At 47.9% G+C, this 25796-nt stretch overlaps 1 protein-coding gene across 15 annotated transcripts in view; it reads right to left on the reverse strand.

Moving 5' to 3' along the window:
• Positions 1-25796, reverse strand: part of dmd (dystrophin) — a 3042490-nt gene that overhangs the window by 1605660 nt on the left and 1411034 nt on the right. For 14 of the 15 annotated variants that reach the window (XM_072513983.1, XM_072513987.1, XM_072513988.1 and 11 more), the window contains 3 exons: positions 20399-20527; positions 3855-4028; positions 2286-2441 (listed from right to left, as the gene is read on the reverse strand). In XM_072513983.1, the coding sequence (XP_072370084.1) occupies positions 2286-2441; positions 3855-4028; positions 20399-20527 (459 nt within the window). The remainder of the gene's footprint in view (positions 1-2285; positions 2442-3854; positions 4029-20398; positions 20528-25796) is intronic. The other variant, XM_072513978.1, reaches the window with a different exon arrangement.

Raw genomic sequence — 25796 nt, forward strand, 5'->3', positions numbered from 1 at the left:
CATCACGTGAACATCCAAAGTAATTAAAGTTTAATGTTTCACAAGCACTTTTAAAAGCCATGCACTCCCTCTTGTTACGGTCAAGAATGGAGGGCGGGATTCTCTGATCCTGAGGCTAAGTGTTGATGCCGTCGGAAACGCCGTCGCATTTCTCGACGGCGTCAACATGCCCTCAGGAGCAGCGATTCTGACCCCTACAGGGGGGCAGCACGGCACTGGAGTGACCCACGGCAGTGGGACCGGCGCCAATGCGCGCATGCACAGTGGAACCGGAGCCAATGCGCAGTGGGACCGGCGCCAATGCGTGCATGCTCAGTGGGATCGGCGCCAATGCGGCATGCTCAGTGGCTCCCTTCTCCGCGCCGGCCCCGACGCAATAGAGCGTAGAGCTACAGGGGTCGGCGCGGAACAAAAGAGGCCCCCAGCCCGAGAGGCCGGCCCGCTGATCGGTAGGCCCCGAACGCGGGCCAAGTCACAGTGGAGGCCCCTCCCCCCCTCCCCCCCACCAGGCCGCCCCGGATGCATTCACGCCAAGGTACCGCCGGGTAAGAGCACACGTGGATGGTGGGACTTGGATTTTTTGCATAGCCGCTCAGCCAATCCTGGGCAGAGAATCTCCGGAGAACCGGCGGACCGGCGTCGGGGCAGTGTTGCACGATTCGCGCCCGTCCCGGCGAGTCGCCGGCCTAGCCTGGGCTGAGAGAATCCCGCCCGGAATGTATGAGTTTGACACGTCTTAATCTTGGTGCAAGTAACTTAATTGGAATTACCTATTAAGTATATATTTGATGTTTAGATCAATGGAAGTCATTTGTTGCAATGATTTGAGGATATTTGGTTTTGAGTTTGAATACTTATTTTTGATTTACTGTGAGCAAGCGAATGTTTCAGACAGCTTTCACCTCTGGGGCCTAGTTTCAATTGAATATGACATGAACATTTCTTTGATCTGCTGGCTGTAAGGGTCTTGCATGAAAAAGAGTTTGTGCTAGCGGCCATGGATTAATAGAATGAAATGACTCCTAACTTGCCATTGAATTGGCTAGGATAACTCTAGATGGAAATGGAAAACTGTCAATGATCTGTAGTATCAGGGTGTTCAGGACTGAAAGGATTATTGTGGGACTGGGAAAACAGTACCACCCACATGATGATGCAAAAGGAGTCACATGTAGTCATGTGGTAAATTAGTCCGAATGGAGGTAGCTCATTGTTTGGACTGACAAATCCTACTGTCTTGTATATGTCTACAGTTATGTTCTACACCAAATAGTTGCTGTTCACATGCTACGCCTCTGAACCTCTTCCTCAGACTATCACAAAAACATATAACATGATCCAGTAGATATGCTCTCCTGAGGCATACGTTTGAAGTAGCGTGGAGAGTGCATTACGCTACATGTAATTCTGAACATCTATGAACATTGGATCCCTAAAATGTTCCATTTCCTGAACACGAACGACAATTGGTCCAATAGTCACAAGAACAAGTTACCAATGGCTCAATTCTTCGTCTGCTATAATTCCATTCAATTCCTCACATTGCTCAGACATGAAACACACTGGATAAACTCTATGTGCATATCCTGGTGAATATATTTTGTGAAATAACTTTTGGAATTTGTGTAGCCTACTTTTGATACTGCACTAGCAATCCAAAAGCCAAGAATTCAAAACTCATCATACAAGGCTGTGAAACTGGATTTTTAAAAAAACAGGTAATTATGGACTCATACAAAAAGAAACTTACCACAAAAGCTGCCGGACTGCTAGAAAAAAATCAACCATTTCCACATTTTCCCTGCCAGGAAGGGAAACTTCCACTGACACTCCTATATGACACTCCTATATGCTGGCCTGTATGCGACACAAGTCCCACATTACATGGTTGTACCCAAATGTCCTGTGAAGAGGTCTAACAAATCACCAAATTATACAAACAACTGCAAACTGTAGAAAGCACACCAAAGCCTTTTCAGGGTCACCAGTAAGGTACAATAAATGTTGCATAAATAGTTAATGGAATGTATTGTAAAATTGCTCCATTCTCTTTCCTGACATCTTTATAAAAATTCACAATATAAAAATGTAGAATGTTTGAAAACCTGCAGATGGAGAAACAAATTAATTTGTTCTTTAGAATAGTGTATGGAAGCATAGCCTTGTTACATTCTTGATGTTCTTGTTGCAATGGTATTACAGTTTCCAGGATACAGAACATTCACCCGGATTCACAACCTCATCAATAGATCAGAACTCAGACAATAACGCATGGAATTGCTGACCTGAGCTCCAAGGTCATTGTATTGTAGTTTCAGGGCCGTGAGCCTCTCATCCAGTTCTTTGGGATTCTCTGTTTGCTGTTTCTGCACAATCTGACGTCCAGTTTTGATCACCGTTTCCACATCAGACTTCACTTCACTCAGGTTCTTATACAACTTCTAAAAGTTGGAAAAAATGCAAATATCATCTGCACTCTCAGTAGAATGTTTTATTACATAAATTCTAGTAAATTTCAGCAAAAGCTCCAAGCAGGGACTGAAAGGTCAAACATTTTCACTTTGTGACAGTCTGAACCTTGGTGTTTGGGAGATGCATGTACTTTTTTTTGCGTGAGCATTAGCTATTATTTAGCACTGAAAATTTATTTAAATAGTAACGGTAAAAGTTTATATGAGCCCTTTGATTATTAACCGTTTGAATCACAAATGTTGCTCTTCACTCAGTTCAGTTGGAGAGCTGAGTTCTTGCAATGGCAACAGAGAAGTGTGAAAGCCTGGAAAGAGAAAGTTCGCACTGGAGCGGGACCTCTGTCGAATTCCCTTCACCATCAACTTTACAGTGTACATAAATTGTCAGCCAACACATTTCACATCAATGTAATCTCAGTTATAAATTATTTTGGAATTTATTCCAATACATTTGATGATGAATAATCATTCAATTATCAACCTTTTCAAACTGAGTCACAGTTGATTATAAAAATGGACAACTAGGAATATTTTTCCCTTTGTTAGGTTCAAATACAAGAGACCCCATCTAAAAGTTAGGAATAGGCAGGGAAGTCATTCATAGAATCATAGAAACCCTGAAATGCAGAAGGAGGCCATTCAGCCCATCGAGTCTGCACTGATCTTCTGGAAGCTCACTCCCCGCCCTATCCCATTAACAAATTAATCTAATCTACATATCTTTTTGGACACTAAGGGGCAATTTATCACAGCCAATCCACCTAACCTGCACATCTTTTTACTGTGGGAGGAAACCGGAGCATCCGGAGGAAACCCACGCAGACAAGTGGAAAATGTGCAAGCTCACACAGACAGTGGCCCAAGGCCAGAATTGAACCCGAGTTCCTGGCACTGTGGGGCAACAGTGCTAACCACTGTGCCACCATGCCGCTCATTCAGGAATATTTTATGGAAAGGATAAAAGTCCTGTGACATCAGTTACTCAGGAAGGCCATTAAAACAAACTGCCTTAAAAAGATGATTGGGTACAATTCCGAAACGAGAAAGGATTAAATATGCTGTGTTAGATTTGGAGAAATCAAAGTGGGACAAATTTGATAATGGTCTTTTTCCATTACCTGTTAAAATAGCTGTTAGACAACAAATTTTGTTTGTGCCAGTTATTTGTCAATTGATTATTCGGGCTCAAAAAACTCAAAAAAAAAACCAAATTTCAACATTTGTCAATGATTGTTTAACCAACTGAAAATCCATTAACATAATATTGACTGTGGGCAAATGGACTATTTATTGATCAGTACTTTCAAATCTATTGGAAAATGAACTGCTATTGACAGTCAATAGACTCCAAAGTATAGGACAAAATAAAGCTGTTACACCTACCATACAGTGGTCAAGCTGCGACTGAACAATCTCAGGCTCCACGCTGCTCATCTCCAATATGTGCAGGTCTGCTTTCACCTCATCCAGGAGTCTTTTACACTCCAATAGATGCTGCTCAAAATTTGCTGGTTTCTGGAACAAGCGGAACTTGGTGGAAACTTCCTGCAGCTTCTTCTGCGAAACAAGACAATGACAGGTTCCGAGGAATTGAATGCACAAAAATGAAAATAAGCATGAGGTGTGGAAATTTCCCACTGAGACTACATAGTAGAAATAGTTCCACTCCATCTGCCTTGTCGTCTACTGTATAACAATGGCAAAAGTTGTTATTTATGCCTGAACATATGTGCATTTTAACACTCACATCAGTTTTTTATTTTAGCAAGCTAACAGAACAGTCAGCAAGTTTGCATATCACTTACAAATATATATATATATATATAACTGCACGGAGAAAGAGACAGACGCAAAGACAGGGAGAGAGAGAGACTGTAAAACTTAGAGAGAGAGAATGAGAGGGGAAAACAAACACAATAGACGCATTATCCTATGAGGAGAGATTGAGTTAGTCTTATATTCCCAAGGTATTAGAACAATGAGAGGTGATCTGGTTAAAACATGTACAATTTTTAAGAGAGCTGTTGAGTTAGATGCCGGGAGGGCGTTAACCCTTGCTGGGTATTATAGAATTAGGGTCATAAAAAGAGGAGAAATGTCTTCATTCTTCTTTGGAATTCTTTATCTAAGAGAGTTATACATGCTCAGTCGTTGAGTATACTCAAGGCAACGGTGAATAGATTTTTGGGTGCTAAGGGAATTAGAGGATATGGAGATAGTGTGGATTGGTAAAGTTGAGAAAGAAGATTAGTTCGAGACTTCCGGTGGCTGTCATGGAGTGAGTGGTCACACAGTTGGCAGCTCCAGCTTGAGGCGGCTTTTTTGGACCTTTTCCCTGCTTGTTGGGGGATGTTTCGGTGAAAAAAGGTGTAGGAGTGACAGAAGAATATTAAGCTCCACCGGTGGGGCTTGTGGATGGATCCACTGACCAGATGCGGGTCGAGAAGATGGGAGCAGCTGGAGCAAGAGAATCTTTGTGTGCCACAGGTCAACCCTGTCTGCCCAGTGGTCAACGGAGAAGCTAGTGGACTTCTTAAATAAGAAGTTCAGCCGGCAGAGGAGGGAATCCCAGGAAATCCTAGCCAAGGCGGTGGATCCATTAAAAGTGGGAATTGACTGTGTAGAACAGAGGCTGGAGTTCCAGGGCCAGGCTACTCAGAAAATGGAGGAGGCCGTGGGGCAGCACAAGGAACAGCTTGCCTCACTCGCGGCTGAAATAGGTGTGATGCGGGAGACCCAGAAGCGGTTAAAGAAGAAAGTTGAGGACCTGGAGAATCACTCCCGGAGACAAAATCTAAGAACCAAGGGAGCAGAAGCTGGCTCATATGTAGCTCAGATGCTGGAGGTCGACAGAGCGCACAGGATGCTGATGAGGAAGCCGCAGGTGAACGAGCCACCGAGGGCGATGGTGGTGCGTCTCCACCAATTCCTGGATCAGGAGAAGATACTGAGATGGACGAGGCAGACGAGGAGGTGCACCTGGGAAGGGAACGAGCTTCAGGTAGACCAGTACCTGGGCATGGAGCTGACGAAAAGGAGAGCTGGGTTGAATTGGGTGAAGGCTTCCCTCTTTAAAAAGAGGCTCAAGTTTGGGATGCTGTACCTGGCACGCCTCTGGGTGACTTATAACAGCCGAGAACATTATTTCGGGAGACCAGAAGAGGGGATGGAATTTTCAAGTGACAATGGACTGGCAGGAGAAGAAGGACATTGAACTGTGAAGAGGGAGTGAGGAGATGTTTACTTCTGTCTTTTTCGTTTATTGGTTGTTGGAGAACGTCTCTCCTTTGAGATGTTTTGTTGGGTTTGGTGGCCAGATATTTGGAGAGCATCGAGGGTGAGTGCACCTCTTTTCTTGTTTCATTGTTGTTTGAGTTGTGGAGGTATGCGGGGGTGGGGGGGGGGGGGGAAGAGAGAGAGAGAGAGAGAGAGAGAGAGAGAGAGGGGAATCAGTGGGCGGTAGGAGGCTCAGGTGCCCCGGGCGGGAGCTGCCAGGCTAGCTGGACGGGCAAGCAAACGGGAGCACAGTGAGGAGTGGCCAGGTGGTTAGTGCAGTAGAGGGAGACGGGGTTGTTGCTTTGATCAGAGGACGCGGGGGGGGGGGGGGGGCGGCTGCTGTGGCACAGCAAGATAAGGAGCGATAACAGTGGACATCCATGGGTGGGCCTGGAGGGTCGTGTGACACAGGCCGGGAGCTGGCCCAAGAAAGGATATAGCCGAGTGACAGGGCAGGGGGTTGGATGCCCCCCCGACCAGATTGGTCATATAGAATGTGAGAGGGCTGGATGGGCCAGTCAAACAATTGCATGTGTTTGCACATCTGAGGAGCTTGAAGGCAGACATGGCCTATTGTAAGAAACACACCAGAAAATTGGGGAGTGGAAAGTCTGTGGAAAGGGTAAGTCTTTCATTCGGGGTTGGACATGAAGATGAAGGGCAGGGCAGTGTTGGAATCGAGGTGGGGAACATCATAGCCAATTCGGGAGGGACGTTTGTGATGGTGAATGGGAAGCTGGAGGGGATGCCAGTGGGTTTAGTTAATGTTTATGCCCCAAATTGGGATGACGTGGAGTTTATGAGATCAGTGCTGGGGACAATCCCGGACCTGGGCTCTCACCGGTTGATTATGGGGTGGGGGGTATTTCAACATGGTCATTGAGGCGGGTGGGGGGGGGCTGAATATGGGATTGTTAGCAGATGAGGAGGTGAGTGAGCGGTGAGGGCTGCCATCCGGGTTTCTGTGGAACTGAATGATACAGGCGAGGTCTTGGCCGCCAAGCTGTGGGAGGTGCTCAAGGCAGTGGACAGGAAGAAGTTCATATCGATCTGGGCGCATAGGGTGAAGGAAGACCAGCGATGGCAAGGTCGGTGGACAAAATTCTGCGGGTGGACGGGAAGTATTCGGAGGCACCCAAGCAGGGCTGTTGAAGGAGAGGCAGAAGCTCCAGATGGAACTCAGGCTGGTGTCCACGGGGAAGGCAGTGGGGCAGTTGCAGAGAGCCGTGGAGGCAGTGTGTGAGTACCGGTAGAAGGCTAGTAGGATGCTGGCCCACCAACTCAGGAAGCAGGAGGCAATGAAAGCGATTGAAAGGGTTTAGGACAGGAGGGGAAGCATGGTACATGACCCGTTGGTTGTGTATGGTGTATTTGAGGAGTTCTACAGGGGGCGTCATGAATTGGAGCCCCCTGCCGAGGGTGGGGAATGCGGCGGTTCGTGGATGGGTTGGAGTTCCCCAAGGTGGTAAAGGAACAGGTGGAGGGGCTGGGGGCCCCATTGGGCTGGTGGAGGTGATGGAGGGCATGAGGGCCATGCAGGAAGGGAAGGCCGGATGTCCGGATAGGTTCTCTGTAGAATTTTATAAGATGTTTGGAGGGGATCTGGAGCCTCTGTTGGTGAGGGCATATAATGAGGCGAGGGAAAAGGAGGAACTCCTCTTGACATTATCGCAGGCATCCATATCCATAATAATGAAGAAGGATAAAGATCCGGAGCGGTGTGGGTCCTACCACCCGATATCGCTATTAAATGCGAATGCTAAGTTGCTGATAAAGATCCTGGCCTCGTGAATCGAGGACTGTGGGCCAGGGCTGATAGGGGAAGATCAGATGGTGTTTGTAAAGGGGAGGAATTTTTACAATGGGTGAGTGCATGGGATTGGCTGGGGGCAATTCTGAGTTTGTTGGTTTCCTGATGCTGGATAAGGAACAAGTAGCCAAACATTCCCAGGAGGCAGGCTGGTATTTCAAATATGTTAATGAGGATGATAGCCTTTGATTTAACCGAGGTTGCAAGCTTTTCCATTTACAGGATGTGCATTTATTGACCATCCCTAGTTGCCCTTCAGGAGGTGGTGGTGAATTGCCTTCTTGAACGGCTACAGTCTTTCAGGTGTAGATACACCCATTGTGCTGTTAGGGAGGGAGTTCCAGGATTTCTTCCCAGTGACAGTGAAGGAACGGCGATATATTTCCACGTCAGGATGGTGAGGGACTTGGAGGGGTACCTCTAGGTGGTGGTCTTCCCAGGTATCTGCTGGTCTTGTCCTTCTAGATGGTAGTGGTCGTGGGTTTGGAAGGTGCTATTGAAGGATTCTTGGTGAGTTACTGCAGTGCATCTTGTAGATGGTACACAAGGCTGCCACTGTTTGTCGGTGGTGGACATTTGAATGTTGGTGGAAGGAGGAGCAATCAAGCAGGCTGCTTTGTCTTGGATGGTGTCACGCTTCTTGAGTGTTGTTGGAGGTGCACTCATCTAGGCAAGTGGAGAGTATTCCATTACACTGCTGACCATTGTAGATGGTTGACGGGCTTTGGGGGGGGGGGGGTGTTGTCAGGAGGTGAGTTACTCGCCGTAGGATTCCTAGCCTTTGACCTGCGCCCTGGTAGCCACAGTATTAATGTGGCTAGCCCAGTTCAGTTTCTGATCAATGGTAACCCCCAGGATGTTGATTGTGGGAGATTCAGTGATGGTAATGTCATTGAATGTCAAGGGGTGATGTAAGAAATAGTCATTGCCTTCATAATATGGGGCTGGGATTTCTAGGTCTCAGAAACCCCAGCAGCTGAGGTTTGGCAAGTACAGCATCTGGGTCTGACTATACGGCTTGTGGGTCAGGAGGAGCAGTCCTATTTCCTGCCACCATACTGACCCCCACACCTCGCTCCATATGCTCCCAAGCCATAAGAACCTCTTGAGATTTGACTTAACCAATCTGTGGTCTCCTCTGGACTGTTCCCTGCCTAACTGGACTTACGTTGGCTACCAGGGAGGAGAACTATCAAAAGATGCATGATGTGGAGTTTTGTGGAAAATCCTGGATGTCCAGGTTTTCTATATGAAACATCAACACCCTTCCTATGTAACCTGTCCTATTTTAAAAAAATAGTATTTATTGTCTCTCAGGAGATGATGGACTGTAACAAGGTATATGTCATTTCTGTATTCAATATTGTCTGGTGCGGCTGTAGATGCCGATGCATGAGTAACTGATGCCAGTGGCATGATCGCTGATGTCTTACAGAGTCCATGGTAATAGCACAGCTCGAGCAAGTTCTTTCCATTTTTGTTCATCTTTCTTGTTCCCTGGTGCCATATGCACATTGGCCAAGCTGTGTAGTCGACACATGCCATTGCATTGAAGTCCCTTGGTGCTGGGAATGCCAGATTTTCTGTATGAAACTGGGTGATGTCCAGCATTATAGAACAAGTATAACAAAGGTTTTTTTTTTCCATCATAGGAGTGTAGCATGAGCAGTAGGGTAGCACAGTGGTTAGCACTGTTGCTTCACACTGCCAGAGATCCGCGTTTAATTCCCAGCTTGGGTCAATGTCTGTGAGGAGTTTGCACATTCTCCCAGTGTCTGCGTGGGTTTCCTCCGGGTTTTCCGGTTTCCTCCCACAAGTCCCAAACTACATGGGGAGGGATTCTCTAATAAAGGGGCTATGTCCCCACGCCGGCGTGAAAACTGGCGCCAACGACTGTGGCCTCAACAGCCCCCGAAAGTGAGGAATTCTCACCTTTCTAGGGGGCTAGATTGCCACCGGAGTGGTCCCCGCAGCTCCAGCCGGCACGGAACGGCCGGCATATTATCGCGCATGTGCGGAACGGCCGGCGTATTTTTGCGCATGGGCAGGGATTCCCTTATCCGCGCTGGCACCGGGAAATATCGTAGAGCCCTACAGGGGCCCGGCGTAGAGTAAAGTAGGCCCTCGCGGAACCAACCCGCCCGCCGATCAAAAGGCCCCAATTGCGGGCCAGGCCGCCGTGGGGGCCCCCACCCCCGGGTCGGATCCCCCCCCCTCCTCCAAGACAGCCCCCGAACAGTTACCTTTCAGGTCCCGCTGTGAGAGAGTTGAGTTATCCACGCCGGCGGGACTCGGCCAAACACGTCGGCCACTCGGCCCATCGGGGCCCGGAGAATCGCCGGGGAAGCCGCTGTTAACGGCCCCCCAACTGGCGCGGCAGGAATCCCGCGGGCACCCGAGAATCGGCACCGGAGAATGGGGAAGCCGGCGTCGGTGCGGCGAGGCACAATTCTCGCGTCCCCCCGGGGATTATCTGACCCAGCGCCGGGCTGGAGAATCCCGGCCATGGTTTTTGGTGATTTGGACAGTCTGGATTCTCCCTTAGTGCATCCGAACAGGCGCCGGAGTGTGGTGACTAGGTGATTTTCACAATTAGCTCATTGTAGTGGAAATGTGAGCCTAGTTGCGACATTAATAAAGATTATTATTGATTATTATTATTTTTTAAAAGTATTCTGCCGTGATTTACGTTCGCATTTAAGAACCAATATTTGCCTTCAATCGTCGGAGTCACACCAACGGTACAGGCAAATCTTAAACAACCAAATGAAAGGCTGATTAAAAATAAAATAGTTATTTAATTTAATCAAATTTTGTTTCACCTTTAAAATCATTTCTGCATCTTTAGATAAAACTGCAGTAAGATTCTGAGCAAATCTAAGGAATGCAGTTATTTATTTTATGTAAATTAGAAACACATTGACAGACCTCCTCAGGGAAAGATAACAATATTACAGAAGGTTCAGAAGCAACCAAGAATATTGGTCAGCCAATTCAGCAAAAAACTTGGTCTATTATCCAGTGATGGGAAGGCAATCAAAAAATGTGGTCTTACCACAAATTAAATGAAATGGAATTGTGTAGCTGATTTTAAATTGTATTTTTGCTAGACTCCGTGGCATATCCACTCTTAAGATTTATATGGTATTAAAGTGTCTGCCAAAGTTTTTAAAAAGGCAACAAATTATTAAGCTTGTTATTTTTAGTCAGAAAATGAACATCTACCACACCAAAAACGTTGTATCATCGGCTGGGACCATTATTTAACTTGATGACATCATTGTGAAGGAAATTCTAAATCTCCTTGTCTAACATCTGATTACCGGTTGCTGGCAGTGAGCTGTTCAAGTGCCAATGAAGCAGCCGAGTGCTGCATTGTCACCTTCCTTGGAAGACATCCCAATGATCCACATATCTGAAGCCTCCCCCTGATACCAGCTCTTTAGCCACATGTTCAACTGTACTATCTCTCTGTTCTGAGCCTCACTGGCACGGGGAGTAATTCTGAAATGAGTAACTTAGAGGTCCTGCTTTTTATCTTACTACCTAACTCCCTGTAATGTCTTTGCAGGACCTTGCTGCTCTTCCTGCCCATGTCATTTGTACCAATGTGGATAATGACATCTGCCTGTTTGCCCTCCCATTTCAGGATATCTTGTACCCGCTCAGAGACATCCATGACCCTGGCACCCAGGGAGGCAACATACCATCCTGTAAACAAGTAAGTGAATTAGTTAAAATATCAAACATTAATATTAACAGTGTGAATTCAAAGTCTTTGGGCACCATTTAATGGCCATGCCGCTTCCGACATGGATACGCGACGACGCCGTCGAATCTCGTGAGAGGCCTCTCGCAAGGTTCGTCACGCTTGTAACACCTCATGAGATTTAACAAAGTCTTGCGAGATGTCGCGATCTGGATCTCGCCCTTGCTGGGAAAGATCAGATTAACATTATTTAAGTGAGCCATATCTGCACCAGATTCTCCTGGACCTGGGAACTAATGGCCTCGCCTGGGAGACCTTGCCTTGAAGTTGTTTCGCATTGGTTTCCACAACCATGGACCAAGTGGAATGGCACTTGGGGACCCCAGGCCATTAGAGACCCTGGGCGGTCGGGCTCTGAGCAGGGTGGTACACCTAACAATTCCGCTGAAACCTGGGCACCTTGGCACTGCCAGGCTGGCAGGGGTACTGCCAGGGTCCCAGGCAGGCAATGCCAAGGTGCCCAGATTGCCTGTGTGAGGGTTCAGGCCTAGGGGTACCTTGCCCTTATATAGTTGGGTTAGGGAGGGGGTGGCTCAAGCACCCTGTAAGAAGTAAGCTAGATGTAGTGGGCGTGTCCTGAGGCCACGGCGGGGTGGCTGAGGAGAGTTGAAAGATTGGGGCACCCCGATCCACGACTACTCTTTTTCCTTTAAAACATCCACCCGTTAATCGGGGAAAACCTGTTAATCGGGTAAAGCTGGCACACTGAGCTCGTCAGTGCAGGAAATTATGCAACTGTGGCGTTGGCTGCCTGTTCCTCACTGAGGCCAAAAAAAGACAAAGTGCTATTAAATATCGCCGTCATTCTCGGCGCTGCAGGCGCCGAGAAACATAGCACTAAACCTGCCCAAAACAGGACTCTGTTCCTGTCCTGTTAAATCGCGCCCTTTAACTTTCTCATTGCAACAAATGGATGCAAATAAAATATAACTATTTTCTTGTATTCACAGCAGATCCAATTGGCTCAGATGCAGGAAAAAGAATACATGCAATTGTTTATTTATGACATGTAATTATTTGATTTCAGTTAATATTGCATCTCAAGTGCAGTCCAGCATCAAAGCTGTTAATTTTGGTGGTTTTGTATATATTCTCATTCAAGAAGCAGCCTTGCGGTGTTTTCAGAAGCACTACTATGACTTTACATTCTAATTAAAAATCCGAATCAAATGCCTGCATTTGGGACGTGACGAATGGTTGGCAGCTCAACAAAATCTCTTCTGTCCGATTATATTTCACCACCCCTCATAACTAACGGTTACGATAATCCTATTGCTAAAATATAACCAACCAATTTTAAATATAAGTAATATACCTCATAAGAGTCACATACACTCTTATACTCATTTAGAAGTCATTTGAAATAATATTGAATTTCAGCATTTATATTGAAAATGTGCCCACTCTGTGGAAAACATTAGCTCTCTGCTTAAAGTACCAACTAAACTCTTCTGAGGCCAATTTTTTAAAAAATGTTAGCATACCAAATTATCCACTCATTACATTCCAAATGACAGACATTGGAAGGCGACTGATGAATACTAAATTCTAGCCCTGCATCTTTCCATTTCATGTCTGCCACTGAGATGTCCTGGACATTACTCATCTGTAAACCATGAAACCACAAGAGAACTGAACTAGAGAAATAGGTCTCTCACTTATATCAGGCTATGAATGATTTTCAATTTGAAGTGACAGGATGATGATGATCATAAAAAACTCAAGACTTCATATTTTCCCACCGTGTAATCATTGTGCATGTCAAGAAAGCCAAGTATTTTGGATAGAAATGAACACTAGGAGTCCTTATTTTTCCCCACACAAATGTTCATATTTTTTATGGTGACTATACGGTATAATCAACAACTGGGGCGGGATTCTCCGCAATCGGCGCGATGTCCGCCGACCGTCGCCAAAAACGGTGCGAATCAGTCCGGCATCGCGCTGCCCCAAAGGTGCGGAATTCTCCGCATCTTGAGGGGCCGAGCCCTCACCTTGAGGGGCTAGGCCCGAGCCAGACTGATTTCCACTCCGCCAGCTGGCGCGGAAATTACTTCACCGGGCGACGCATGCGTGGGAGCGTCAGCAGCCGTTCACGGCATCCCCACGCATGCGCAGTGGAGGAGGTCTCTTCCGCTTCCACTATAGTGAAGACCATGGCGAAGGCGGAAGGAAAAGAGTGCCCCCACGGCACAGGCCCGCCCGCGGATCGGTGGGCCCGACCGCGGGCCAGGCCACCGTGGGGGCACCCCCCGGGGCCAGATCGCCCCGCGCAGCCCCCCCAGGCCGTTCGAAAGGTGGTTCAATCCACGCCGGCTGGCGTGGGTTGACAGCGGCGGGACTTCAGCCCATCGCGGACCGGAGAATCGCCGGGGGTGGGCCCGCCGACCGGCGCGATTTCCGGCGCGACGCGATTCCCGTCCCCGGCGAATCTCCAGTGGCGGAGAATTCGGGACACGGCGGGGGCGGGATTCACGCCGGCCCCCGGCGATTCTCCAACCCGGTGGGGGGTCGTAGAATTGCGCCCCTTGTATTTATATAGTGCCTTTAATGTGGTAGAACTATCCCAAGGCGTTTCCCAGGAATGTTTTCAGACAAAATTTGACACTGAACCTGTACCAGGTACCAGGACTTAAATTTTAGAATTAAAGCTTGAGCAAAGAGATTGTTTTCATGAAGCAGCTTAAAGTAGGAGAGAGATGTCGAGAGATTGAAGGAAGAAAGGAATTCGTGAGTTTCAGGCGGACACAGCAGTCAATGCCAGAGATATGGAAATTACGGATGTGCGAGAGTCCAGAATTGGAGGACAGCAGAGAGGCATAGGCCGGCGGAAATTACAGAGATAGGAAATGATAAGACCATTGAAGGATTTGAATGAAGCAATAGGAATTTTTAAATTGAGGCAATGTCAGACCGTGAACCAATTTGGGTTAGAGAATGCAAGTGCAATTGGTGGATGGGCTGCAGAAGCTTGACAAGCTCAATTTACTCGAGGCTGGAAGGTGCATAGCATGCCAAGAGAGGACAGAAATAGTCAAGTCTAGAAGTAATAATTAACTAAAGTATGGCAGAAAGCTGGTCAAAATGACTTCTGGTGGTGGCCATGGAGTGAGTGGTCGCACACAGGGCAGCTCTGGTTCGAAGGTGCTGGCTTGAGCTCTTTTTACCCGTAGGTGGGGTACTTTTGGCGGGAAAGTGTAGCTGAAGGTGTGGTGGAGAAATTCCCCCTGTGAATGGCATGTCTGCTGGTTACAAGACCTGGCAGAAAAAGGTTACAAGACCTGGCCAATGAATTGGAGGAAAACTGTGTCGCAGAAGCAATTGTGAAGATGGCGGTGGGGGAAGGGTTGTAGCAAGTTTAAAAAGTCCCAGATGGAGTAGTTAATGGCGTTCATTAGAGAGGGGTTCCGCCAGCAGCGAAAGGAGATGCATCAGAATTGGTCGAAGGCCATTGAGGGAGCGGTAGCACCCATGAAATGATCGATGGAGCAACTTGAGAAATGTCTGGAGGCACAGGGGTCACATGTTCAGGGGATGGAGAAGTTAATGTCCGACCACAGTGATCAGGTGCTGGCATTAGAAGCGGAGGTGGAGCTCCTGGGGGACCTTTTAAAGTCTAAGAGCAAATGTAGAGGAGCGGAGAACGGTTGCAGAAGGCAGAACCTGCATATTTGTTGGCTTGTCTGAGGATATGGGAGGTAGAAGTGCTACGAGGTACATCTCAAAAATGCTGGCGGGGCTGGTGGTGGAGAGGGTGCTGGACAAGGCCCCAGAGGTGGACAGGATGCACATAATGTCTGATCACCGACCGCACTTTCTCACAGAACCCCTTGTCCCCCAAAATCCCCAAATCCAACCTCCATCCACGTCTGTGCTCTTGCCTTGAGCTCAGTTTCACCTCTAGGTGTGGCGCATGGTCTGAGATCACGAGTCCCGTGTACTCCGCCCCCACCACCCCCACCAGCACCGCTCAACTCACGACAAAAATCAATTCTTTTTTTTTTTAAGAAAATATGTTGCAGAGGCAGAAAAGGGGGTTGGCACTACCAAACCAGCTGCATTACTGCTGGGCAGCGAATGTGGAGAAGGTGAGTTTCTGTGCTACTCAGTGGAGTTACACTGGCTGATTACTGAGTTAGGCCAGGTGTTAAACAGTGCATCATTTCAAGAATAGATATGCGGATAAGTTCTGCATATCTAGTCCAAGTCTCCAATCATGAGGTCTGTAACTGAGACTTCCATGGAGGGCCCAGGCAGTGCATAAGTTCATCGGACGTTTAAACGTTCCGAGCAATGTCAGTGCATGTGTGTGTGTCAGGATGCTGCAGGATCCGACACACATCTTCCAATGCACATACCATCAACAAGGATTCAGAACGTCCGGTGGCGGCCATGGTGTGAGTGGTCGCACATTTAGCAGCTCTTTTCCCCGATTAGCGGTGGATGTTTTAAAGGAAAAAGGTGCACGAGTGGTGGAGGAAGACTATACCCCACGGGTAAATGGATTTGTGCACCATAAGTGGTTTTAGAAGAAAGATGTTGCTAGAACAAGAAACTTTTCCTGTGACACAGAGAAAGATGACGGAGAGAAAGGGGTTGGCCCTACCATCGCAATGGTCAATGGAGCAGCTGGTGGACTTTTTGAATGAACCTAGGGAGGACCTAGTGAAGTTGGTAGACTCGCTGAAAGCGAGGATTGATTGTGTAGAGCCGAGGTTGGAGACCCAAAGTCAGGCGATCCAGAAGGTCGAGGAGACGGTGCGGAAGCATGATGAGCAGCTTACTTCGTTGTCGGCTGAAATCAGGATGTTGAGGGATACCCAGAAGCGGCTCAAAGAGAAAGTGGAGAATCTGGAGAACCGTTCCCGGAGACAGAATTTGAGGATTGTGGGGTTGCCAGAGGGCATTGAGGGAGCGGACGCTGGCTCTTATGTAGCAAAAATGCAGGAGAAGCTGTTGGGGGAGGGGGCATTCGACCGGTCCCTAGAGTTGGTTGAGGCGCATTGGACGCTGATGAGGAAGCCGCAGGCGAACGAGCCTCTGAGGGCGACGTTGGTGCAGTTACACCGATTGCTTGAAAAGGAAAGGATCTTGAGGTGGGCAAGACAGACGAGATGTAGTACCTGTGAGGGTAACGGGCTCCGGGTATATCAGGACCTGGGTGCGGAACTGGCCAAGAGGAAAGTGAGTTTCAACCAAGATAAAATGAAGCTGATGTACGTGCAGGACGTGTTGGTTCTCTCTGCCCCCCTTTCTGGGGAGTTTGGGGTTTTCTTTTTTTTTTTTACTGTTATTGTTGTTACTTTCCTGTTTCTCTTGGGGGGGGGGGGAGAGAGAGAGAGAGAGAGAGAGTTGGAGGAGAAACTTTTTTTCACTCACGATTACCTGATGAGATGCTGGAGGGTGGTGCTGGATGAGTGCACCCTTTTTTTTCTCCATGGGTTATTCTCCTTTTTACTCTTTCTTCAATATCGTTATTGATGTTTGCACCGTGGGAGTGTGTGAGCGAGAGTGGGGGAGGGGAATCAGCGTGGGGTAGGATGTTAGGTGCCTTGGGTGGGGGCTACCAGGCTAGCTGTGCGGCCTAGTTCACGGGAGCAGAGTGGGGGGTGAGCAGGTGATTAGTGTGTTAGTGGGGATTGGGATTGATGTTTTGTTTGGAGGGGAGGGGGACTGCTCACAGGGGTGGGGCTGTTGAAGTACGGTAGGAGGGCGGTTGATGATGCTGAACATTCAAGGGTGGGCTTGGACGGTTCTGTGACGCGGTCCAGGGGCTGACTCAGGAGGAGCTATGGTTGATTTCTGGGGGGTGGGGGGTCCACCGACCAGGCTGACCACATGTAATGTGAGAGGGTGTATGGGCTGGTCAAGAGGTCCTGCATGTGTTCGTGCATTTGAGGAGCTGAAAGGTGGATGTGGCATTCTTGCAGCAAACACACCTGAAGATCGTGAATCAGACCAGGCTAAGGAAAGGGTGGGTAGGTCAGGTCTTCCACTCAGGATTAGATATGAAGACGCGGGGGGTGGCAGTCCTAATAAATAAGCGAGTAGCGTTTGAGGTGAGGAATATAGTGTCAGACTATATTGAATGGGGTATTTGAGGACGTTAACAAGATGCGATATGATTTGGACCCCAGGCAGGGGTGGAGGAAATAAGGTGTTTTTTAGGTGGTTTGTAGTTCCCCAAGGTGGAAGAGGACCTGGTGGAGGGGCTGGGAGCACCCACTGAATTGGTGGAGGCAATGGAGGGTATGGGGGCGATGCAGGCGGGGAAGGCCCCTGGCCCGGATGGCTTCCCGGTGTAATTTTATAAATGTTTTGGGGGGGACCTGGGGCTCCTGTTGGTAAGGACATTAAATGAGACAAAGGTGAAGGGTGAGCTCCCCCCAACGTTGCCGCAGGCCTCAATTTCCTTAATTTCAAAGGATAAGGACCCGGAGCAGTGTGGGTCCTACCGCCCAATTTCATACCAGAATGTGCCAGGAGTGATAGGGGAAGACCAAGCGGGGTTTATAAATGGGAGGCATCTGTCGGGCATTTGTTAGGCGTTTGTTAAACGTTATAATGATACCCCCGGAGGGACGAAATGTGAGGTAGCGGTCGCTTTGGACGGAAAGAAGGCCTTTGACTGGGTAAAATGGGACTACATGTGGGAGGTGCTGGGGCGGTTTTGAGTTGGGAAGGGTTTGTGGAATGGGTCCAGTTGTTGTACCGGGCGCCGGCAGCAAGTGTATGGATGAGCCGGGTGAGTTTGTGGTATTTTAGGTTGCATCATGGGACAAGGCAGGCATACCCACTCTCCCCATTGCTCTTTGCAATAGAGCCATTGGCAATGGCGCTTAGAGCATCAAGGGGTTGGCAGGGGAGAGTGCGGGGGGGGGGGGGGGGGGGGGGGAGGGAGTATAGCTGTATGCGGACAATTTATATATATCAAACTCACTGGAAGATATTGTGGGGGGATCATGGGCATATTGGAGGAATCCGGCCGGTTCTCTGGGTATAAATTAAACATGGGGAAGAGTGAGGTCTTCCCAATCCAGGTGGGGGGGGGGGGGGGGGGCAGGAGAGGAGGCTGGGTGAGCTGCCGTTCAAGGTAGTGGGGGCGAATTTCAGGTGCCTTTTAAAAAAAATCTTTATTATTGTCACAAGCAGGCTTATATTAACACTGCAATGAACTTACTGTGTAAATCGCCTAGTCGCTACACTCCGGCGCCTGTTCAGCTACACAGAGGGAGAATTCAGAATGCCCAATTCACCTAGCAGCACATCTTTCGGGACTTGTGGGTGGAAACCGGAACACCCGGAGGAAACCACGCAGACACGGGGAGAACGTGCAGACTCCACGCAGACAGTGACCCGAGCCGGGAATCGAACCTGGGACCATGGCGCTGTGAAGCAACAGTGCTAATCACTGTGCTACCGTGCTGCTCATCTGAGCATACAGGTGGCGTGGGAATGGGAGCAGCTACATGAATTGAATTTGACACAACTGGTGGAGCAAATGAAGGGGTATTTTAAGAGGTTGGACGTGCTCCCACTGTCGTTGGTGGGGCGGGTGCAGTCTGTGATAATGACTATTCTCCTGAGATTTTTTTTTTGTGTTCCAGAACCTCCTGATCTTTATTCCATAGGCTTTTTTAGGAGGGGTAATGCACTGATTTTGGGGTTTGTGTGGGCAAGTAAACGTCACGGGTGAAGAAGGTGCAGTTAGAGCGGGGGCATGGTGGGGAGGTCTGGCTCTGCCAAATTTGGTGAACTATTACTGGGCAGCAAATATAGCCACGGTGAGGAAGTGGATAGTGGGGGAGGGGTCAGTATGGGTATGGATGGGAGGAGTCTCTTGTAAGGACTCATGCTTAGGGACACTGTTGATAGCGCCTCTGCCGTTCTCGCCGGCCAGGTACTCCACAATCCCGGACGTAGTGGCGGCCTTGAGGGTTTGCGGACAGTGGTGGCAGCACCTGTGGCTTGAGAGGGCCGCGGTCTGGGCACTGATCTGCGGGAATCATGGGTTTTCTCTGGGTGGGCTAGACGCGGGATTCCAGAGCTGATGGCATACGGGGATTGTGCGTTTCGGGAACCTATTCATTGGAGGTAGCTTTTCGAACTTGGAGGGACTGGTAGAGGTATATGAGCTACCCAGCGGGAATGGGTTCCACGGAGTACTTGCAGGTGAGGGACTATGGTGAGGAAGCAGGTGCCATCCTTTCCCGACCAGCCGCCTCCGGGGTTGCAGGACAAGGTGGTGTCAAAAACAGGGGTGGGTGAGGGCAGAGAGTCGGAGATCTACAAAGAACTAATGGACTAGGAGGGCACCCCAATAGGAGAAGTTAAGCGCAAGTGGGAGGAAGAGCTGGGGATGGTGTTGGAGGTTGGGCTGTGGGGGGAGGCTTTGAGGAGAGTGAACGCATACTCTTTGTGTGTGAGGCTTAGCCTTATTCAATTCAAGGTAGTCCACAGGGCACATATGACGGTGGCTAGGATGAGTAAGATTTTGAGGGGGTGCAAGATAGGTGTGGGCGGTGCACGAGTGGGCCCGCGAACCATGTCCACAAGTTTTGGGCCTGTCCGAAGCTGGAGGGATTCTGGCGGGGGTTTGCTGACGTTGTGTCTGAGGTGTTGAGGATAAAGGTTTTCCCAAGTCCAGAAGTGGTAACCTTTGGTGTGTCAGAAGTCCCGAGAGTGCAGGGGGGAGAGAGGCCGATGTGCTGGTCTGGTCTTCCTCGTAACCTGGAGACAGACCTTGCTGGAATGGAGGGACTCGGGGCGGCCGAAACCAGAGGTGGTGGATGAGCGACCTCGCAGAATTTCTCAGGCTGGAAAAGATCAAGTTTGCTTTGAGAGGGACTGTGGAGGGGTTTGCCCGGAGATGAAAACAATTCATCGATTACTTCAAGAATAGGTAAGAAGTCAGAAATAGAGATTAAGGCCACCATGTTACACCTATTAATGGCATAGACAAGTGTTCAGAATTTCCCCACAGTGTTTGTTAAATTTCATACGCATTTCATTGCTACAATGTCAGTGAACTTTACACCCATCTTCACAGTGTTCAGACTAATTTAAGTTTACCTGTGTTATTTCAATTTGAGAAAGAACTCTCCCAGCGGATTTGCTCTGACCAACAGCATCAGGACCTTGGATTCTTCTTTTCATTTCTTCCAAACTGATCTCGTGACTCGTCAACTCGGATTGGACTTTCTGTTTAAAAACAAATGCATGAAGTAATAATATTATTTCAATATTTAACCAACCATCGTAGGGTTAATTACTGGCTCTGGTTACACATAGATTAGGTCGAGCAAAAAAATACTGATGTTGACATTTACCATATTGATTCTAACAGCAACACCATGACTCAAAGAAACTCCAATTCACAAATGTGATTTTTGCATCGAGAAGCAGCGATAGCCCACCAGTCCCAATAGCCTCAATCAGCAGAATACTGTCACATTTTATGGCTTATATTTTACTCACTGGAGAAGTTAAACAAGTCATAAAAAGGTAGCAAGTATAAAACAACTGCATTCTACTGTTCCAATCATGTTCCAACCTGGAAAATAGACAGAGAGGTTTCCACATCACTGAATGTCTTTGGCTATTTAACAGAACCTTCTTGAAATTGTGCTGCATTGTGTTTAAAGTTCAATTTCGATACATCTTGTTGCAGTTCCTAAGAAAGATAGTTTTGCCTTTATATGGTGCCTTTCATGATCTCATGACACCCCAATGTCCTTTCCAACCAATGAAGTGTAAGTCAATGTCATATTATAAAAACAAGTCAGCTAGTTTGCACACATCAATGTTCCACAAACAACTGTGATAACAACCAAATAATTTGTTTCAGTGATGTTGGCTTCCACACCTTACACGAGTTTCTCTTACTTGCCTCTTGCTCCCTTTTCCCAATTTGCACTAAACTGCTGACTATCCAACTGGTCCCCATGTCAGCTGATACTATTAATGGTTCTCTCCCTTTGGGTGCAATCCATCTCTCCTTTAAATATGTCATAATCACTCATCTCCTCAGAAAACCAAACTTTGACCACACCATCCTTACAAACCACCATTTCTAACCTCCATTTCCTCTCCAAAGCCCTTGAATGTGTTGTCACCTCCATGTTCATGCCCAACTTGCCCAAAACAAATCTTATGAGAATCATTAATGAATCCTATGTGATTGTAACAAAGGTAAACTATCCCTCCTCATCCTTCTTGACCTGCCTGCAGCCTTTTGCACAGTTGATCACACTATTCTCCCCTAATATCTCTAATTGTCATTCAGTTGTGTAGGTCTGTTCTTGCATGTTTCCATTGTTAGCTACCTAATCATAGCCAGAGAATCATGCTTCCTTTCCACACACTGTTATCTGCAGTGTATACTGAGTATCTAGCTTTGAACCCTCCTATTTCTCATCCATATGCTCTTCCTTAGGACACCATCAGAAGACTGAGCATTAGTTTTCACATGTACACTTACAACATCTAGCTCAACACAACACCACCTCTCTCAACTTTTGCATTGTTTGTAGATTATCAGGTTGCTATCCGACATCCAAGACTGGGCCAGCAGTAACTTCCTGCAATTAAATATTGGGAAAACAGAAGTCATTTTCTTTGGTCCTCGTTCTAAATGCCATTCCATAGTTACCCACTCCATCCTTCTCTCCATCAACTGTTTGAGATTAAACCAGTGTCTTGCAACCTTGTTGTCATATTTTACACCAAGATGAGCCACTGACCACGTATCCTGCATCACAAAGCCCACTTGTTTCCATCTTTGCAACATCAGCTGATTTCACCCTACCTCAGGTCTTCTGCTGAAATTGTCTTTTTTGCCTCTGTCAGCACTACATCTAAATATTCCTATGCACTCCTGGGTGGTTTCCAACATTCTAGGCTCTGAAAACTTAAGGTTACCCAAAACTCTACCATCCCGGTCTTAACTTTCACCAGATCCAATCACCTATCATCCCCATGTTCACTGACCGACATCGGCTCCCCGTCAAACAACTCAAATTTTCATCATTCTTTACAAATCTGTTTATTGGCTCTCCCCCCGCCCCATCTCGGTAATATTTTCCAGCCCCACATCCCTCTCAGATATTTGTGCTTATCTAATTCTGGATTCTTAACCATCCCCAATTGTAATTGCTTCATAATTGGAGGTCGTGCTTTCTATTGCCTCGGCTCTGGAATTTTCTCCTTCAATGTTTTCTATGACTAAGCCTTTGGTCATCTCTCCAGTGAAGGGCCTTGGGAAGGTCTACTGTGTTAAAGATGCTGTATAAATGAAAGTTGGTATTTTTGTAACACCATCCAGATCTCAGACTGCATCACCCACATAATCTGTTCAAATCGTTTGGGCTCAGATGTTACTTTGTCCACATTATCACGTGCCTTTGTCAATGTCATCAAAGGCATCCTTTGTGACGGGTGTCTCTCCTGGAACTCTTAAGATGTCTCTGCACAGCTTGAGTTGAGTAACTATCTCCCTTCATGCTCACTTTGATCCACTCACAATCTGTCACAAGGGGTGCGATCCAATGGCCACGCTGTGCCCAAGAATCAGCTCACCGTGGCGCAGCGTTGCCATTGAAATCCGGGATCTATCTGGGTTGCAACGCCTCGTGAGATTCAATGCGATCTTGCAAGACGTTGCAATGTGAATCCCGTCCACAATGGGTGGGATCACATTTTGGCAAATCTGCATACTGGATTGAGGCAATAAGCCTCACTCTAATATACAGATTTTTGAGGTACCTGAGGCTTTGGGATTCAACCCCTTCATCTCAGAGATCTCAGACGAGCGCCGTCTACCACTGGTCCCCACAAACAGGGACCAGATGGATCGGCACTCTTGGGGGTCTCCCAGGGTATCAGAGGCCCCCAGCAGTATGCCCTTTGGGCAGGATGGTGCCCTGGCACTGCTGGTGCCAACTGGGCACCCTGGCAGTGCCAGCCTGGTACCCTGCCAATGCCACCTGAGTGCCAGTCTGGCACTGCAAGCTGGCTAATGCCATCCCGATCTCTCACCACAATGGGGAGTTCCGGCGAGCGGAGCTTCCTACTCTACAAAACGAGGCTATATGCGGCCTCAGCCGTGCATTCACCATTCAGGCCCCTTATTTAATGCAAGTCTCGTTGAATAGCCATGTGTTTCACGGCACTACGCGAGCCGCAGCTAAACACGCTTGCTCGGGGACTTTGTTCCCTTTTGGGAGAATTGCACCCAACGTCTTCTAAATGCTTTCTCCTCCCATTCTGTATGGTCACCACGTACTTGAAGTTCCACTTCTGGCCTCCTCCCATTGTTAATTTACATGTCTTCCCTCAGTTACATGATTAGTGCGGAATCAGTTTTGATGAACATGCAAATAACATTAGGTTCTCCTTGTTCAGCACCAACCTCTGTTTCAAAGTTTCACCTGTGCTCTCAACTGATTATCTAATATGAAGTTGCAGATATTCCATAATTTTGTGCAGCTCAACATAGGAAAGAGCAAAGGAACGGCAGCTATTGGTTAGCGCTGCTGCCTCATGGCGCGGAGGACCCTGGATCGATCCCGGCCCCTGGATCGATCCCAGCCCCGGGTCACTGTCTGTGTGGGGTTTGCACATTCTCCCCATGTCTGCATGGGTCTCACCTCCACAACCCAAAGGTGTGCAGGGTAGATGGATTGGCCATGCTAAATTGCCCTTTAATTGGAAAAAAGAATTGGGTACTCTAAATTTATTTTTTTTTAAACGAAAGAGCGAAGGTATTTGCTAATCAAAAGTTATTGCAGAAAGTAAAAGCTCATGGTGTAGAAATAACATATTGACATGGATAAAATAATGGCTGGCTGGCAGAAAACAGAGGATGCATAAGTGTGTCTTTTTCTGATTGTCAGGATGAGACAGGTGGAGTGCTGCTAGAGTCTCTGCTGGGGCCTCAAACTTTTACAATTTATACCAATGACGTATTTGAGGGGGGTGAAGGCATAATAGCTGAATTTGATAAAGATGATACAGAGATTGGTGGGAAAATATGTTGTGATGAGGACAGAAGGAGATTGTAGTCGGATATAGATAGCTTGAGTGAGCGGGCAGAAAACTGGCAGATGGGGAGTATAATGTGTCAAAATGTGAAATTGTTCACTTTGGAAGGAAAACTAAAATAGCAGAGTATTACTTAAATGGAGAATAGCTGCAGAATTCTGAGGTGCAGAAGGATGAGAATTCTGAATTCTCCCTCTGTGTACCCGAACAGGTGCTGGAATGTGGTGACGAGGGGTTTTTCACAGTAACTTCTTTACAGTGTTAATGTAAGCCTACTTGTGACAATAAAAGATTGTTTGTTTATTTATTTATTTATCTAGGTGTTCTCGTGCATGAGTGATTAAAACTTAGTATGCAGGTACAACAAGTAATTAAGTGGATGCTATCCTTTATTACGAGAAGAACTGAACATCGAGGACATCCGGGTGCGGCTGTGCAGAGCCGCATATTCGGTAGCTCCCGCTTAGAATGGACTTTTGAGCTCTTTTACAGGGCCCCCACGGCATTTGTTTGACATTTCCCGGTGTGGGTAGAAGACTGCAACATTCCCCTGACAGTGTCCCTCAGGAATGGTATGTCTTTTGGTTACCAGACCCGGCAGAAACAGTAAAAGATTTGGCTGTAACTGCAAGGGAGAGAGAGGCCTCTTCCAGCATGCAGGCGGGGGAAGGGCAAGCTTAAAGTTGCAAGCAGACTTGAGGGCCTCTATTAAAGGTGAATTCTAGCAGCAGAGGGAACAACTGTGAAAAGATCTACCAAGGCCATTGAAGAAGCTGGGACGAGGCTTCCGGTGGCGGCCATGGAGGAGTTGGTCGCGCATTCGGCAGCTCCCGTCTGGAACGGACTCTCAGACCTATTTCAGGAATTTCCATAGACTTTTGGGGGCAGATTGGTGAAGCGAACACTGCCAAAAGGATTCCCTCTCAAGACTTCCGGTTGCGGCTTTGCGGAGCTAAGTCGCACATTCGGCGGCTCCCGCAAAAACGGACTTTTGGGTTCTTTTCAGGACTCCCAAGGGCACTTTTTCGACGTTTCCCGGTGTGGGAAGGAGTTAATAATAGCTCCCCGTCAGTATATGGCTTTAACTAGGAGCGGGGCGACAAAAAAGGTGGTGGTGGACCAGAAGAAGGGAGGGAAGAAGGACAAAATGACGGCGGGCGGAGACCAGGCAGCGTGGAGGCAGTGGGCGGAGGAGCAACAGGAGGGTATCCAGCGCTGCCTCAGAGAGATTAAAACGGACCAGCTAGAGCCGATGAAGGCTTCTATTGATAAGCTGCTGGAGACACAGACGGCCCAGGGGGTGGCGATCCGAGAGGCTCGACAAAAGATCTCTGACAATGAGGATGAGATCTTAGGCCTGGCGGTAAAGGTGGAGGCGCTCCACAAGAAATGACAGGAGCGGTTCGAGGAGATGAAGAATCAGTCGAGG

Source organism: Scyliorhinus torazame, chromosome 8 (assembly GCF_047496885.1).
Source record: "Scyliorhinus torazame isolate Kashiwa2021f chromosome 8, sScyTor2.1, whole genome shotgun sequence".
In the NCBI taxonomy this organism is placed as follows: Eukaryota; Metazoa; Chordata; class Chondrichthyes; order Carcharhiniformes; family Scyliorhinidae; genus Scyliorhinus; species Scyliorhinus torazame.